Source organism: Oncorhynchus gorbuscha, linkage group LG07 (genome assembly GCF_021184085.1).
Source record: "Oncorhynchus gorbuscha isolate QuinsamMale2020 ecotype Even-year linkage group LG07, OgorEven_v1.0, whole genome shotgun sequence".
NCBI lineage: Eukaryota > Metazoa > Chordata > Actinopteri > Salmoniformes > Salmonidae > Oncorhynchus > Oncorhynchus gorbuscha.
In genome coordinates this window covers 23522564-23539367 of record NC_060179.1, presented here as the reverse complement: position 1 = coordinate 23539367, position 16804 = coordinate 23522564, and the positions used below count along the sequence as shown (strand labels likewise).

The window sequence follows — 16804 nt, the reverse complement described above, 5'->3', positions numbered from 1 at the left end:
ATATTTGACTAAAATGTTAGCTGATATGATAGCTGTTGAAATCTGTATTTGAAATGGAAACCTGAGGTAGGGGTAATATCTGGCTAACCAAACACAGTTAACCTAGACAGAGGATATTAGGTGGTGACAGAATGCCAGTGGTAAATGGGATTTTTCAGTGCTGAATTTCTCCCTATGGTCAGGTGACCATGGCACCATTTCAGTGGCAACGACACCTGCTGCTGTGTCAGTGAGTGTCCAACCCTCCACCCCAACAGATGGCAGTATACCCTTGGTCCCCACGTATCCCCTTCCACCTGGAGGTCAGCATCGTTGATCTTTTTAACCATTTATTTGAATAAGGGACTGATACAATGAAAGCACTCATTGATTTAACTATAATCAGATGATGTCCCACATTTTACCTTTGTCATTGCATCTGATTTATGAATAATTAATGAATAATCTGATGTAAAGACCACTGATGAATATTGTTGAATGTCTGTTGATCAGTGGTATTTGTAGTTTATCAAATATATTTGTAAGTATGCTGTGTTTGTGCTTGTATAGAGGAGTGCTGGTCACCCCTGGGGGTCCAATCTCTCCCTGACTCCAGCTTCAGTGCCTCCTCACACCAGTGGGGTCACCCTCCACGGGCAGGGCGTCTGTACACACGGGACCCCCATAAGGACCTGCAGGGCTGGAGCCCTGACACAGAGCAGTACAGGAACCTTCCTACAGGGGCCCCCGAGGGCCACAGTGGAGCTGTGCAAGCCCCATATCTCCAGCTGGACCTGCTAAGACCCCACAACATCACTGGTAATGAACCACTTAAACCAAATCAAACCAAAACAAATCAAATCAGGGGTCATATTGCTTGCAGCCAAAGTATATGGAGGATAGTATGCGTGGATGTGTACATGCACAAGTTAGTTTTATATGGGTGCTAGTTAATTCATTATATAAAAACACTATCAACGTTTTCACTTCTAACATCTCACTCTTTATGCTTCTTTTCTCTTTCTCTACATCCTCACTATTTCTCTCTATCTCTCCCTCTCAATCCCTATCCCTCTCTATCTCTCACCTGTATCTCTCCCTCTCTATCTCCCTCTTTTTCTCTCCCTCTCTATCTCTCCCTCTCTATCCCTCCCTCTCTATCTCTCCCTCTCTATCCCCCCTCTATCTCTCCCTCTCTATCTCTCCCTCTCTATCCCTCCCTCTCTATCTCTCCCTCTCTATCCCCCCTCTATCTCTCCCTCTCTATCTCTCCCTCTCTATCCCTCCCTCTCTATCTCTCCCTCTCTATCCCCCTCTATCCCTCCCTCTCTATCTCTCCCTCTCTATCCCTCTCTATCTCTCCCTCTCTATCCCCACTCTATCTCTCCCTCTCTATCTCTCCCTCTCTATCCCTCCCTCTTTATCTCTCCCTCTCTAATTCTCCCTCTCTACCTCTCCCTCTCTATCTCTCCCTCTCTATCTCTATCTCTATTTCTCCCTCTCTGTGTCCATCAGGTGTGCTGACTCAAGGGGGAGGTGTGTTTGACACCTACGTGTCCAGTTTCTACCTGCAGTTCAGTAACGATGGCAGACAGTGGTACACCTACCAGCAGCTGATTGCTGATGCCCGCCCCAGAGCCAAGGTGCCCACTACCCATCAACCCTAGCACCAACTACTTTCCAAATTCTATGCCCACTTCATTTTAGGAATTTTAGGAAGTATGCTAGTGTACATATTGGAACATATAAAAACTCTCAACACTGTTGAATTTCACTGCAATCCATTTTCTTTCCAATCATCCAATTTAGGTCGTTATTGTAAAAGAGAATGTGTTTTCAATTACTTTCCTGGTTAAATAAAGGCACACAAAAAATCCAATCAACTTCAATGTTGATGCCCCAGGTGTTCTTGGGTAACCGTGACGACCGGAGTGTGTCCTACACCAGGCTGGACAGGATGGTGTCGGCTCAGTTTGTGCGTGTGTTGCCTCACGACTTCCAGAACGGCATCTACCTCCGCTTGGAACTCATGGGCTGTGAAAATGGTGTGTGTTGGACAAAGTATTTACAGTTGTGTGTATGCATTGGTTTGAAAAGTTGCTACATTTTCTATATTTGATAAACAAATTATAATCTACCATACAGCAGCAAAACAATTAGAATAAATGCTGTAGAGTCAATGTAAGTACAAATGGTTTAAAAACAATAACAGTCTCCTCCTCCTCTCCGTAGGTTCCCGCAGGCTATCCACCCCCTCTCCTCTCTCTCCTCTCTCTCCGGTCACCCAGGCCCGGCCCTGCAGAGATAGAGAGTTCCAGTGTGGTAACGGGCGCTGTGTCCCCACGGGGCCCAAGGGGGTTGTATGTGATGGGGTCAATGACTGTGGGGACGGATCTGACGAGCTGCGCTGTGGTCAGTTCCCATATTTACCCAGCGTGACTTGGCTAGATGATCTCTCTCATTGATTCATAGATAGTAGTGAAATAGTGATCGTAGTGATATGGGGATAGTAGTGAAATGGTGATAGTAGTGATATGGTGATAGTAGTGACATAGTGATAGTAGTGATATGGTGATAGTAGTGAAATGGTGTTAGTAGTGACATGGTGATAGTAGTGATATGGGGATAGTAGTGAAATGGTGATCGTAGTGATATGGTGATAGTAGTGACATAGTGATAGTAGTGATATGGTGATAGTAGTGACATAGTGATAGTAGTGATATGGTGATAGTAGTGACATAGTGATAGTAGTGATATGGTGATAGTAGTGACATAGTGAAAGTAGTGATATGGTGATAGCAGTGACATAGTGATAGTAGTGATATGGTGATAGTAGTGACATAGTGATAGTAGTGATATGGTGATAGTAGTGACATAGTGATAGTAGTGATATGGTGATATTAGTGAAATGGTGTTAGTAGTGCTATTGTGATAGTAGTGATATGGGGATAGTAGTGATATGGGGATCCTAGTGATATGGTGATAGTAGTGACATAGTGATAGTAGTGAAATGGTGATATTAGTGAAATGGTGTTAGTAGTGCTATTGTGATAGTAGTGATATGGGGATAGTAGTGATATGGGGATCCTAGTGATATGGTGATAGTAGTGACATAGTGATAGTAGCGATATGGTGATAGTAGTGACATAGTGATAGTAGTGATATGGTGATAGTAGTGACATAGTGATAGTAGTGATATGGTGATAGCAGTGACATAGTGATAGTAGTGATATGGTGATAGTAGTGACATAGTGATAGTAGTGATATGGTGATATTAGTGAAATGGTGTTAGTAGTGCTATTGTGATAGTAGTGATATGGGGATCCTAGTGATATGGTGATAGTAGTGACATAGTGATAGTAGCGATATGGTGATAGTAGTGAAATGGTGTTAGTAGTGCTATTGTGATAGTAGTGATATGGGGATAGCAGTGACATAGTGATATTAGCGATATGGTGATAGTAGTGACATAGTGATAGTAGTGATATGGTGATAGTAGTGAAATGGTGTTAGTAGTGCTTTATGATAGTAATGAAATGGTGATAGTAGTGATATGGGGATAGTAGTGATATGGTGATAGTAGTGACATAGTGATATGGTGATAGTAGTGACATAGTGATAGTAGTGATATGGTGATAGTAGTGATATGGGGATAGTAGTGATATGGTGATAGTAGTGACATAGTGATATGGTGATAGTAGTGACATAGTGATAGTAGTGACATAGTGATAGTAGTGATATGGTGATAGTAGTGATATGGTGATAGTAGTGATATGGTGATATTAGTGAAATGGTGTTAGTAGTGCTATTGTGATAGTAGTGATATGGGGATAGTAGTGATATGGGGATCCTAGTGATATGGTGATAGTAGTGACATAGTGATAGTAGCGATATGGTGATAGTAGTGAAATGGTGTTAGTAGTGCTATTGTGATAGTAGTGATATGGGGATAGCAGTGACATAGTGATATTAGCGATATGGTGATAGTAGTGACATAGTGATAGTAGTGATATGGTGATAGTAGTGAAATGGTGTTAGTAGTGCTTTATGATAGTAATGAAATGGTGATAGTAGTGATATGGGGATAGTAGTGATATGGTGATAGTAGTGACATAGTGATATGGTGATAGTAGTGACATAATGATATGGTGATAGTAGTGACATAGTGATATGGTGATAGTAATGAAATGGTGATAGTAGTGATATGGTGTTAGTAGTGATATGGTGATAGTAGTGACATAGTGATAGTAGTGATATGGTGATAGTAGTGACATAATGATATGGTGATAGTAGTGACATAGTGATATGGTGATAGTAATGAAATGGTGATAGTAGTGATATGGTGTTAGTAGTGATATGGTGATAGTAGTGACATAGTGATAGTAGTGATATGGTGATAGTAGTGACATAGTGATAGTAGTGATATGGTGATAGTAGTGATATGGCGATAGTAGTGACATAGTGATATGGTGATAGTATTGAAATGGTGATAGTAGTGATATGGGGATAGTAGTGATATGGTGATAGTAGTGACATAGTGATATGGTGATAGTAGTGACATAGTGATATGGTGATAGTAATGAAATGGTGATAGTAGTGATATGGTGTTAGTAGTGATATGGTGATAGTAGTGACATAGTGATAGTAGTGATATGGTGATAGTAGTGACATAGTGATAGTAGTGATATGGTGATAGTAGTGATATGGCGATAGTAGTGACATAGTGATATGGTGATAGTAGTGACATAGTGATATGGTGATAGTAATGAAATGGTAATAGTAGTGATATGGTGATAGTAGTGACATAGTGATATGGTGATCGTAGAGATATGGTGATAGTAGTGAGATAGTGATATGGTGATAGTAATGAAATGGTAATAGTAGTGATATGGTGATAGTAGTGACATAGTGATATGGTGATAGTAGTGATATGGTGATAGTAGTGAAATAGTGATATGGTGATAGTAGTGATATGGTGATAGTAGTGACATAGTGATATGGTGATAGTAATGAAATGGTGATAGTAGTGATATGGTGATAGTAGTGATATGGCGATCGTAGTGAAATGGTGATAGTAGTGATATGATGATAGTAGTGACATAGTGATAGTAGTGATATGGTGATAGTAGTGAAATGGTGATAGTAGTGACATAGTGATAGTAGTGATATGGTGATAGTAGTGAAATGGTGATAGTAGTGATATGGTGATAGTAGTGAAATGGTGATAGTAGTGAAATGGTGATAGTAGTGACATAGTGGAATTAGTGATATGGTGATAGTAGTGAAATGGTGTTAGTAGTGATATTGTGATAGTAGTGATATGGGGATAGTAGTGAAATGGTGATAGTAGTGATATGGCGATAGTAGTGACAGTGATAGTAGTGATATGGTGATAGTAGTGATATGGTGATAGTAGTGAAATGGTGATAGTAGTGATATGGTGATAGTAGTGATATGGTGATAGTGGTGATATGGGGTTTAGTAGTGAAATGGTGATAGTAGTGACATAGTGATAGTAGTGAAATGGTGATAGTAGTGACATAGTGATAGTAGTGATATTGTGATAGTAGTGACATAGTGATAGTAGTGACACGCATTAATCATAGTTATCAGATAGTTAGACAGGCTTTCACAACACCTGGAGTGGTGGGTGCGGAGTCAAACGCAGAGAGCAGAGGATACTGGGAAAATCCGACTTTATTTTGGTTTCCAAATGCTAACGCCCAAAACAACAGGCGAAAATGATCACAAAATGTCCAATCCAACACAGGGCGCAAACGGACAGGAACACTACACGCACAACCTGACTTGCAGAAAACAAGCCTGCACAAAAACAGGCTTAAATAGTACTGAATCAAAAAACAAAATAAGAAACAGGTGCAACCAATAAGACAAAACAAACAGAAAAGGAAAAGGGGATCGGTGGCGGCTAGTAGACCAGCTTGCTAGTAGACCAGCTAGTAGACCAGCTAGTAGACCAGCTATTAGACCAGCTAGTAGACCAGCTAGTAGACCAGCTAGTAGACCAGCTATTAGACCAGCTAGTAGACCAGCTATTAGACCAGCTAGTAGACCAGCTTGTAGACCAGCTAGTAGACCAGCTATTAGACCAGCTAGTAGACCAGCTAGTAGACCAGCTAGTAGACCAGCTAGTAGACCAGCTAGTAGACCAGCTATTAGACCAGCTAGTAGACCAGAAAGTAGACCAGCTAGTAGACCCTAGTAGACCAGCTAGTAGACCAGCTAGTAGACCCGTGACGACGACCGCCGAGCGCCGCCCGAACAGGCAGGGGAGCCACCTTCGGTGGATGTCGTGACACAGACATTGTACATGAAGAAAGGCACAGTATGCTGAGAAGCATAACCAAATCCATTGCTTTCATGCATTGAACTTTTTACAGGTACTCAGCCCTCCCCTACACCTACAAGCCCACGGGGCTGTCCCAGAGGTCAGTACTCCTGTCCGCCACCTGGGGGCTGTATTGATGCAGCCCTGCGCTGTGACGGAATCCAACACTGTCCCAATGGAGAGGACGAGATAGGATGCTACCCTCACGATCAAACCACCCAGGCAGAGAGGCCTAACAGTCCCACACCAGCTCCTCTAAGGACTCCTAGTATGGCCGCTGTCACTCTGCATAAGACTACCCCTACACCAACAGTAGGTCAAGGTCCTCCTGATAACTCCTGTGTATTCATGTTTTCTGAGGTCGTGTGTCTTCTGTTTTTCAAGTTACAATAACCTTTTGTTTTTTCTAAACCCCACAGGCAGGTGTCCCTGGGTATAGAGGTCAGTTGGACATGGATGCATGAAGTTGTTCAGAATAGTGCCATTTTTGAATTTAGTTTATATTAAATTGTTATTTAAAGGGATACATTTTTGACTAGAAATGAAAATAATAGATTGTGGCTTGAGGTACTGAAGTATGTGAATTGGAATGCATTCAGGCATCTGTTCCTCTGCACTGGGATTGGAGGACGGGAAGATTCGCTATGGTCAGCTGACTTCATCCACCCACCGTGAGAACAACCCTGCGGATGCCGGGCGCCTCAACATTGTGCCTAACGTGTGAGCTCTCAAAACCGATAATGTATCAACAATGACATATTTTCTTGTTCTTCAAATATTTTGTTATCGACAAATATTCTCATTATCACGTTGGTCTCATCATCTCATAGTCGGATCATGGAGGTTATTGACTTCTTAATTACATATTGACCTGTTGTCTCATTCATTTGTCTCATGTCAGTCTGATCATGGAGCCTGGATGGAGCCCCCTGCCAGGCGACCTTCAGCCCTACCTCCAGGTGGACCTCCTAGAGCCCACCTGGGTGTCTGGCGTGGTGACCCAGGGCACTGAGAGGATGTGGGGCTACCTTTCCAAGTACCGCCTGGCCTTCGCCCTGGTCCAGAGCCACTTCACTGACTACACCGAGACTGGAGAGAGGGGCAGTCCTGCCAAGGTAGTAATGATTATGACCATAATACACTTGATTTGTAAAATACTTTTTACATCTCAGGTAGGTACAAATCTCTGGAATGACAGAGCAGTACAATTATGTTTTTCTTCTTCAAAATCAATGTTTATTGAGCTTCAGTAAGATGGGAAAAACAGAAAATGGTATAAAATCAGTGCTTTTGTATTGTAACCTATGTGATCTTGTTATGATGAGAAATTTATATATTTACAATAGGCCAAATGTATGATCATAATCTTTTTTACAAATTATACGTGTGATATTAGCTCCAGTATCAGTTTACTGTTCCACTGTTACAAACAGAGGTGGTATCAGCTCTGACTATGCTTTTCCACTACTACAGAGAAGATGTCACAGCACACAGGACAGGAGAGATCCTCCTCTGGGAGAGACGATCTTGAGGCCATTTTGTCTCCTCTGGAATAGCCTCTGACCAGATATATTTACTTCACTTAGAATGAAGAGTGAAGTCAACAGCGTTACTGAGAAAGTCTCCCCTACCATACACTCTTCTGTTATCCTCTTCAGACTTTCTATTTAGAACACGTATATTATTCAACAGCACTGAACGTTTCTTTTCCACACCAAATGAGGGATCCAGGGAGAACTGCTGCTGTTGTTCTGGATTTCCTCATTCAGGACAGTTTCCTTTCTGGATTCGTCTTTGGTTGTTCTGTGGTGGTTGGCAATCCAGCTAATGTACAGTACCGCCACATTTGACCAGATGCTCTCATCCAGAGTGACTTACAGTTAGTGCATTCATCTCAAGATAGCTAGGACACTTTTGCTCAAAAAAGTAGCTATTAGTTCACCGGAGGGGGGGGTCATTGTCCAGCAAGTGGACTGGAATGTGGAGACAGAAAGATAGAGAAACAAAGACGTGTGTGTGTGTGTGTGTGTGTGTGTGTGTGTGTGTGTGTGTGTGTGTGTGTGTGTGTGTGTGTGTGTGTGTGTGTGTGTGTGTGTGTGTGTGTGTGTGTGTGTGTGTGTGTGTGTGTGTGTGTGGAAGACCAGAAGCCCCCACAAGAATAATAAACAAACAAACGGGCACATTTTGTTAGTCCCCATGAGGTCAAACGCTATTTCTTAAGGTTAAGGTTGGAATTAGTGTTAGGGTTTGAATTACGTTTAGGGTTAGGGTTAGGTTTAGGTTTAGGGTTAGAGTTAAGGTTAGGTTTTGGGTTAGGGTTAAGGTTATGGTTACGGTTAGGGTAAGGGGTTAGGGAAAATAAGATTTTGAATGGGACTGAATTGTGTGTCCCCACAAATTTAGCTGTACAAGACTGTGTGTGTGTGTTTGATGAAAATAACACGTTTTTATTTATTTGCCTTTATTTAACCAGTTAAGTCATTGAGAACACATTCTCTTTTACAATAATGACCTGAAAGTCAGGAGAGAACTCCAAGGTGAAGCTTGTATAATTTACTTGAACCAATTGGTTTAAAAGCACAACCTTTTGTCCAACCCCTTCTCCTTGTCTGTGTACAAGGTGTTTGAGGTGCGGATGGTGGGCAGGACCCCGGTGACGCGTTGGCTTGGGAGGCTGGTCCGAGCTCGCTACCTCCGCATCATCCCAGTAGAGTTCCGACACACTTTCTATCTCCGTGCAGAGATCCTAGGCTGCAAAGGGGGTAAGAGCTCTGAGATCAGTCGGTGCTTTAAAACTTGCCTGTTGAGCTCAAACTAGATGCTCTGTCCATTATAGAGTACATTGCACTTATCACACGTGTGTATTATTTTCTCCATTCGCCATCTGTCAGTCTAACGTAAGAATTCACCCTATATGACAGAGGAATTGGTGACCCCTAGCAGCGCCACGACTCCCCGTGGTGGTGGTGTGGTGACAGTGAAGCGCTGCTACCCTGGCCAGTTTGCCTGCCACAGTGGGGAGTGTGTTCCTGTGTCTGCGCTGTGTGACGGCCGACTGGACTGCGAAGACCACTCTGACGAGATCAACTGTGGTGAGTAGGGGGTCACCCATGTGTTACGGAACCATCCAATATACATGTGTTACTAGAGAGGATGACATTCTATTTTCCAATGTACACATTGCAACATTGGCACTCATATCTGTACTGTTGCAATCGTTCAACTGATTACACCACCACTTCAATTTCTCAAGTATATCTGGAACTGATATGAAGTCAAATGCACGAATGAACCACTCTCTCGTCACTTCAGGCACAGTGCCCACCAGGGGTCAACCCGGGGTACACACCAAGGAGCCCCAGGATGGCCGCCCTGGCATTGCCACCACGGGTACCCCGGGTCTCAGTCCTGACAGCTCTGGGGGAACAGGGTACCCAGGGGTTCATGGGTTCACCACCCCCAGGCCAGGTCAGTGGACATCCAGGTCCACAGGGTACCCAGGGATTGGAACCAGCACCCTCCACCCCGGAATACCTGGACTGCAGTCTACAACAGGTGAGATTCTTAAAGAACACTGTTACGAGTGGCCTCTCTTTTATCTTGTTATCAAAGAGTGTGTGTGTGTGTGTGTGTGTGTGTGTGTGTGTGTGTGTGTGTGTGTGTGTGTGTGTGTGTGTGTGTGTGTGTGTGTGTGTGTGTGTGTGTGTGTGTGTGTGTGTGTGTGTGTGTGTGTGTGTACACTACATGTAATGGGGTCCTTGACATGATCTCTGACATGGCTGATCTACTATTTGAACCAGTGTTCTCAGTTGACCCATAAAAGCCCAGGTATTTATGAGTCCGGAGCACAGGTTCTTCAGTCCTGAGAAAGGAGACGTCACTGTACGACGCTAACTAGCCATCTCGCTACATGTTAAGGTGCTTATTGGTTTGTTTATCTCCAGCTCTCTGGGTGACCACGACCGCCCATGACGGAGGCCTACCCAGAGTCCTGTGTGTGGAGGGCCAGTTCTCCTGCAGGCTGTTTGGCTGTGTGGATGCTGCGGTGGTGTGTGATGGTCACCAGGACTGTCTGGATGGCTCTGACGAAGACCACTGTGGTACAGTACATGTCACGAGAGTCTGGTTCAATTTCTCCCCCTTCTCTTCTCCTCCTCTTCCTCCTCAATCCTCCTCCTCCTCCTCCTCATCATCACCATCATCATCTTCTTCATCATCATCACTGGCAGATTACATGAGTTGACCTGAAAATGCCACAGTATTAACTATTACCATTACCTTGCCTATAGTGACACCTATTGCTTGCTGTAATAGTCCCGCTCATATTCCTGCTCTTCCTCAGGTACTACACCAAGGCCAACAGTAATGACACGGCGCCCCCTAGTGCCCAGCCCATGCTCCCCCAAGCAGTTCTCCTGTGGCAGCGGGGAGTGTGTGCACCTTGACAAGAGGTGTGACCTGCACAGGGACTGTGCTGACGGATCAGACGAGCAAGACTGTGGTATGGCAAGCCAGGAGGGTCAAAACTGGGGGGCTGATTTACATTTCAGTATGATTTACAGTAGATTACATTGCATACACTACCATGTAAAGTACATGTCCTTACAAAAAAAACTGCTGCATTGCATCCATGAAGGGCAAGGTAATATTATCTGTCCTTGTCCAGGATCATTGTCCAGTAATGTTCATTAATTAATCATTAAACATGATTATTGATGGTGTCTGTCTGTTCCCTAGTAAACTGTATCATGTCAGCATGGACGGGCTGGAGCCAGTGCAGTGTGACATGTGGCCTGGGTTCCCTGTTCCGCCAGAGGGAGGTCCTGAGAGAGGCGCTGGCCGGGGGAACGTGTGGGGGCGCCCAGTTTGACAGCCGAGCATGCTTCCCTAAGGCGTGTCTCGGTGAGGGGGCTCCCGAGATCTGACCCTCTTTTGACTGTTTTCGTCTGTGCCTTCCCTTATTTTGACTGTTTTTGTCTGTGCCTTCCCTTATTTTGACTGTTTTCGTCTGTGCCTTCCTCTATTTTGACTGTTTTTGTCTGTGCTTTCCTTATTTTGACTGTTTTCGTCTGTGCCTTCCTCTATTTTGACTGTTTTCGTCTGTGCCTTCCCTTATTTTGACTGTTTTCGTCTGTGCCTTCCTCTATTTTGACTGTTTTCGTCTGTGCCTTCCCTTATTTTGACTGTTTTCATCTGTTCCTTCCCTTATTTTGACTGTTTTCATCTGTGCCTTCCCTTATTTTGACTGTTTTGTCTTTTCTTATTTTGACTGTTTTCCTGCCTTCCTCTATTTTGACTGTTTTCATCTGTGCCTTCCCTTATTTTGACTGTTTTCGTCTGTGCCTTCCCTTATTTTGACTGTTTTCGTCTGTGCCTTCCCTTATTTTGACTGTTTTCGTCTGTGCCTTCCCTTATTTTGACTGTTTTCGTCTGTGCCTTCCCTTATTTTGACTGTTTTCATCTGTGCCTTCCTTATTTTGACTGTTTTCATCTGTGCCTTCCCTTATTTTGACTGTTTTCGTCTGTGCCTTCCTCTATTTTGACTGTTTTCATCTGTGCCTTCCCTTATTTTGACTGTTTTCATCTGTTCCTTCCCTTATTTTGACTGTTTTCATCTGTGCCTTCCCTTATTTTGACTGTTTTCGTCTGTGCCTTCCCTTATTTTGACTGTTTTCGTCTGTGCCTTCCTCTATTTTGACTGTTTTCGTCTGTGCCTTCCCTTATTTTGACTGTTTTCGTCTGTGCCTTCCCTTATTTTGACTGTTTTCGTCTGTGCCTTCCCTTATTTTGACTGTTTTCGTCTGTGCCTTCCCTTATTTTGACTGTTTTCGTCTGTGCCTTCCCTTATTTTGACTGTTTTCGTCTGTGCCTTCCTTATTTTGACTGTTTTCATCTGTGCCTTCCTTATTTTGACTATTTTCATCTGTGCCTTCCCTTATTTTGACTGTTTTCTTCTGTGCCTTCCTCTATTTTGACTGTTTTTGTCTGTGCCTTCCTCTATTATGACTGCCTCTTCTCAAGATCTGTGTCAGTTGTTGATTTCTTTCTCTCTCCTTGTCTCCCTACTCATTATTTCCCAGTCTCTCGTCTCTCTATCAGTTGCACTCTCCTTTGGTTTACACTAATGTGCTCTACCAAGCCCTGCTCATTCAAAGTTCCTCTGCTTCCTCCTTCTCTCCCTCGTCCCCCATCCCTGCATCTCTCGTCTCTCTCTCCCAGTGGACGGTCAGTGGTCAGAGTGGACGGGCTGGTCCCTGTGTGACACGCAGTGCGGGGGAGGGCTGAGGGGGAGGAACCGGACCTGCTCCAATCCTCCCCCTAAGAACAGGGGGCGTGACTGTGAGGGGATGAGACTGCAGACCCAGAGCTGTAACAGCCAGCCCTGTGGCCCCAACACGGACTCACAGACAGGTGAGCTGCAAATAAATAGGATATGTTTTTGACTGTCCCCATAGGAGAACCCTTTTTGGTTCCAGATAGAACTCTTTTGGGTTCCATGTACTGTAGAACACTCTGTGGGAAATGGGTTCGACCTGGAACCAAAAGGGCTCTCCTATCGGGACAGCCCAAGAACCCTTATTGGTTCTAGATAGCACCTTTTTTCTAAGCGTGTGCACGTGATCATGTTGTCTTATGGTTTGATCATGTTGTCTTGGGTTTGATCATGTTGTCTTATGGTTTGATCATGTTGTCTTATGGTTTGATCATGTTGTCTTATGGTTTGATCATGTTGTGTTATGGTTTGATCATGTTGTGTTATGGTTTGATCATGTTGTCTTATGGTTTGATCATGTTGTCTTATGGTTTGATCATGTTGTCTTATGGTTTGATCATGTTGTCTTATGGTTTGATCATGTTGTCTTATGGTTTGATCATGTTGTGTTATGGTTTGATCATGTTGTCTTGTGGTTTGATCATGTTGTCTTATGGTTTGATCATGTTGTCTTGTGGTTTGATCATGTTGTGTTATGGTTTGATCATGTTGTCTTATGGTTTGATCATGTTGTCTTATGGTTTGATCATGTTGTGTTATGGTTTGATCATGTTGTGTTATGGTTTGATCATGTTGTCTTATGGTTTGATCATGTTGTCTTATGGTTTGATCATGTTGTGTTATGGTTTGATCATGTTGTCTTATGGTTTGATCATGTTGTGTTATGGTTTGATCATGTTGTCTTATGGTTTGATCATGTTGTCTTATGGTTTGATCATGTTGTCTTGTGGTTTGATCATGTTGTCTTATGGTTTGATCATGTTGTCTTATGGTTTGATCATGTTGTCTTATGGTTTGATCATGTTGTCTTATGGTTTGATCATGTTGTCTTATGGTTTGATCATGTTGTCTTATGGTTTGATCATGTTGTCTTATGGTTTGATCATGTTGTCTTATGGTTTGATCATGTTGTCTTATGGTTTGATCATGTTGTCTTATGGTTTGATCATGTTGTCTTATGGTTTGATCATGTTGTCTTATGGTTTGATCATGTTGTCTTATGGTTTGATCATGTTGTCTTATGGTTTGATCATGTTGTCTTATGGTTTGATCATGTTGTCTTATGGTTTGATCATGTTGTCTTATGGTTTGATCATGTTGTCTTATGGTTTGATCATGTTGTCTTATGGTTTGATCATGTTGTCTTATGGTTTGATCATGTTGTCTTATGGTTTGATCATGTTGTCTTATGGTTTGATCATGTTGTCTTATGGTTTGATCATGTTGTCTTATGGTTTGATCATGTTGTCTTATGGTTTGATCATGTTGTCTTATGGTTTGTCATGTTGTCTTATGGTTTGATCATGTTGTCTTATGGTTTGATCATGTTGTCTTATGGTTTGATCATGTTGTCTTATGGTTTGATCATGTTGTCTTATGGTTTGATCATGTTGTCTTATGGTTTGATCATGTTGTCTTATGGTTTGATCATGTTGTCTTATGGTTTGATCATGTTGTCTTATGGTTTGATCATGTTGTCTTATGGTTTGATCATGTTGTCTTATGGTTTGATCTTATGGTTTGATCATGTTGTCTTATGGTTTGATCATGTTGTCTTATGGTTTGATCATGTTGTCTTATGGTTTGATCATGTTGTCTTATGGTTTTATGTTGTCTTATGGTTTGATCATGTTGTCTTATGGTTTGATCATGTTGTCTTATGGTTTGATCATGTTGTCTTATGGTTTGATCATGTTGTCTTATGGTTTGATCATGTTGTCTTATGGTTTGATCATGTTGTCTTGGACTATGGTATATTTGTAACATACTATTAAAAAAAGATGAATTCTGTGTCACACAACTTAATGGGCAATAACCCATTAAACTGTTACTGGTAATAGTCAAGCTCTAATAATGTAAATTGCTTGCTGTCTAGGCTGTACTAAAGGCATGGTGGTGGTAAGAGAGGCTGTTACTGGTAATAGTCAAGCTCTAATAATATAAATTGCTTGCTGTCTAGGCTGTACTAAAGGCATGGTGGTGGTAAGAGAGCTGACTGCCAGTCTGGTAGAGTGGAGCCATGTCCCCCCACCTGTTCACACCTACACTACCCCAACTGCACCTCCCAATGCATCACAGGTATTAAGTGGTGTATATGAAGTGTGTGTGTGTGTGTGTGTGTGTGTGTGTGTGTGTGTGTGTGTGTGTGTGTGTGTGTGTGTGTGTGTGTGTGTGTGTGTGTGTGTGTGTGTGTGTGTGTGTGTGTGTGTGTGTGTGTGTGTGTGTGTGTGTAAGCACGAGTGCGCACGCATTCCTGTGTGTGTCTGTCTGTAGTTAACTCTCTTCTGTCTCGCTACCCAGGTTGTCGTTGTCCGGCTGGTTTGTTTCTACAGGATGGCCGGTGTGTAAATGCCAGTCAGTGTGGGTGCCACTGGGAGGGACTGCCACTGCAGCCAGGACAAGTGATCAGCAAGGACAACTGCAGCACATGGTGAGAGCACACACACACACACACACAACACACACACACACACACACACACACACACACACACACACACACACACACACACACACACACACACACACACACACACACACACACACACACACACACACACACACACACACACACACACACACACACACACACACACACACACACACACACACACACACAACAAGCCTGCCTACATCCCACATCATTCCTTTACAATAATCGTGTTTAACATATTGTCATTTCATGCCATGTCATGTTGCTACATGTTCTCCCTCTTCTTCTCTCTCTCTCTACCAGTGTGTGTGAAGATGGACGTGTCTCATGTGACAACTCCAGCTGTGTGGCCAGCTGTGATTGGTCAGCCTGGTCCTCCTGGACATCATGTGACAGCTCCTGTGGGGTTGGAATACAGCAGCGCTATAGGTAGGTTCACCTCACCAGCATCCCACCAACAGTGACACATATAAACCATTGTGTGGCTCATCATGTGTCTCTGATGGCTTTCTGTCCCCTGTCCCCTGTCCCCTGTCCTCTGTTCCCTGTCCTCTATCCCCTTTCATCTGTCCCCTGTCCCCTATCCCCATCCCCCATTCTCTGTCCCCATCCCCTGTCCCTTATCCTCTATCCTCTGTCCCCTGTCCCCTGTCCTCTATGCTCTATAATCTTTTCCCTATCCTCTGTCACCTGTCTTCTGTCCTCTATCCACCGTCTCCCTGTCCCCTCCCCCAGGTCCCCTGTGAGCCCAGCAGGAGTGTCGAGAGTCGATCCCTGTCCTGGGGACTCCTCAGAGGCTCGTCAGTGCTTCACCCCCTGTCGCCCTGGTAAGGATGAGGCGGTGTGGGGGAAGTGGACGGCCTGGTCAGAGTGCAGCAAGACCTGTTTCCACCACGTGGACGAGGTGGGGCTGAGAAGGAGGTTCCGCACCTGTAACATACCCACCAACACACACAGCTACACACGCACCAACACACCCAGCTACACCCGCACCAACACACACACCGACTGTGAGGGGGACGCAGAGGATCAGGAGCCCTGTAACACCGTGCACTGCCCAGGTACATCCTCTATACACACACCTTATGTTCTGTCCTTCATCCACCATGTTGCTTTCACCCATTCTGTAGTCACAGATCTGTGTAGATGAAAAGAAGGATGGAACTTTACACTATTTAGATACACCCCCCTGCTGTCTTCCCCTCCTCCCCAGTGAATGGCGGCTGGTCGGAGTGGTCCCCATGGTCCCTGTGCTCGTCTGAGTGTGACTCGGGGGCTCAGACCAGAGATCGCTTCTGCAGTTCTCCTCCTCCACAGCACGGAGGCAGCAGCTGCCCAGGGCCTCACATCCAGACCCGAGACTGCAACTCCCACCCCTGTTCAGGTAACAAACTAGAATCATACACACATTCTGGAATTATACACACATTCTGGAATCATACACACATTCTGGAATTCATCATAGCAAGGCTTTTACTACTAGTGCACCTAGTTCTACCTGGTCAGGTAAACAGTAACATGTATTCACGCCAAGTTTACTACATATTATC

The 16804-nt window shown here is 43.8% G+C and overlaps 1 protein-coding gene across 1 annotated transcript in view; it reads left to right on the top strand.

Annotated features, from left to right (window-relative positions):
• Positions 1-16804, top strand: part of sspo (SCO-spondin) — an 84270-nt gene that overhangs the window by 29715 nt on the left and 37751 nt on the right. The window contains 22 exon segments of the mRNA XM_046355878.1: positions 183-302; positions 550-798; positions 1495-1622; positions 1883-2024; positions 2212-2391; positions 6381-6640; positions 6748-6769; positions 6928-7048; positions 7230-7443; positions 8949-9090; positions 9250-9420; positions 9641-9883; positions 10273-10428; positions 10671-10829; positions 11066-11230; positions 12548-12739; positions 14698-14732; positions 14810-14900; positions 15123-15252; positions 15558-15683; positions 15990-16315; positions 16468-16638. Of these exon segments, the coding sequence (XP_046211834.1) occupies positions 183-302; positions 550-798; positions 1495-1622; positions 1883-2024; positions 2212-2391; positions 6381-6640; positions 6748-6769; positions 6928-7048; positions 7230-7443; positions 8949-9090; positions 9250-9420; positions 9641-9883; positions 10273-10428; positions 10671-10829; positions 11066-11230; positions 12548-12739; positions 14698-14732; positions 14810-14900; positions 15123-15252; positions 15558-15683; positions 15990-16315; positions 16468-16638 (3543 nt within the window).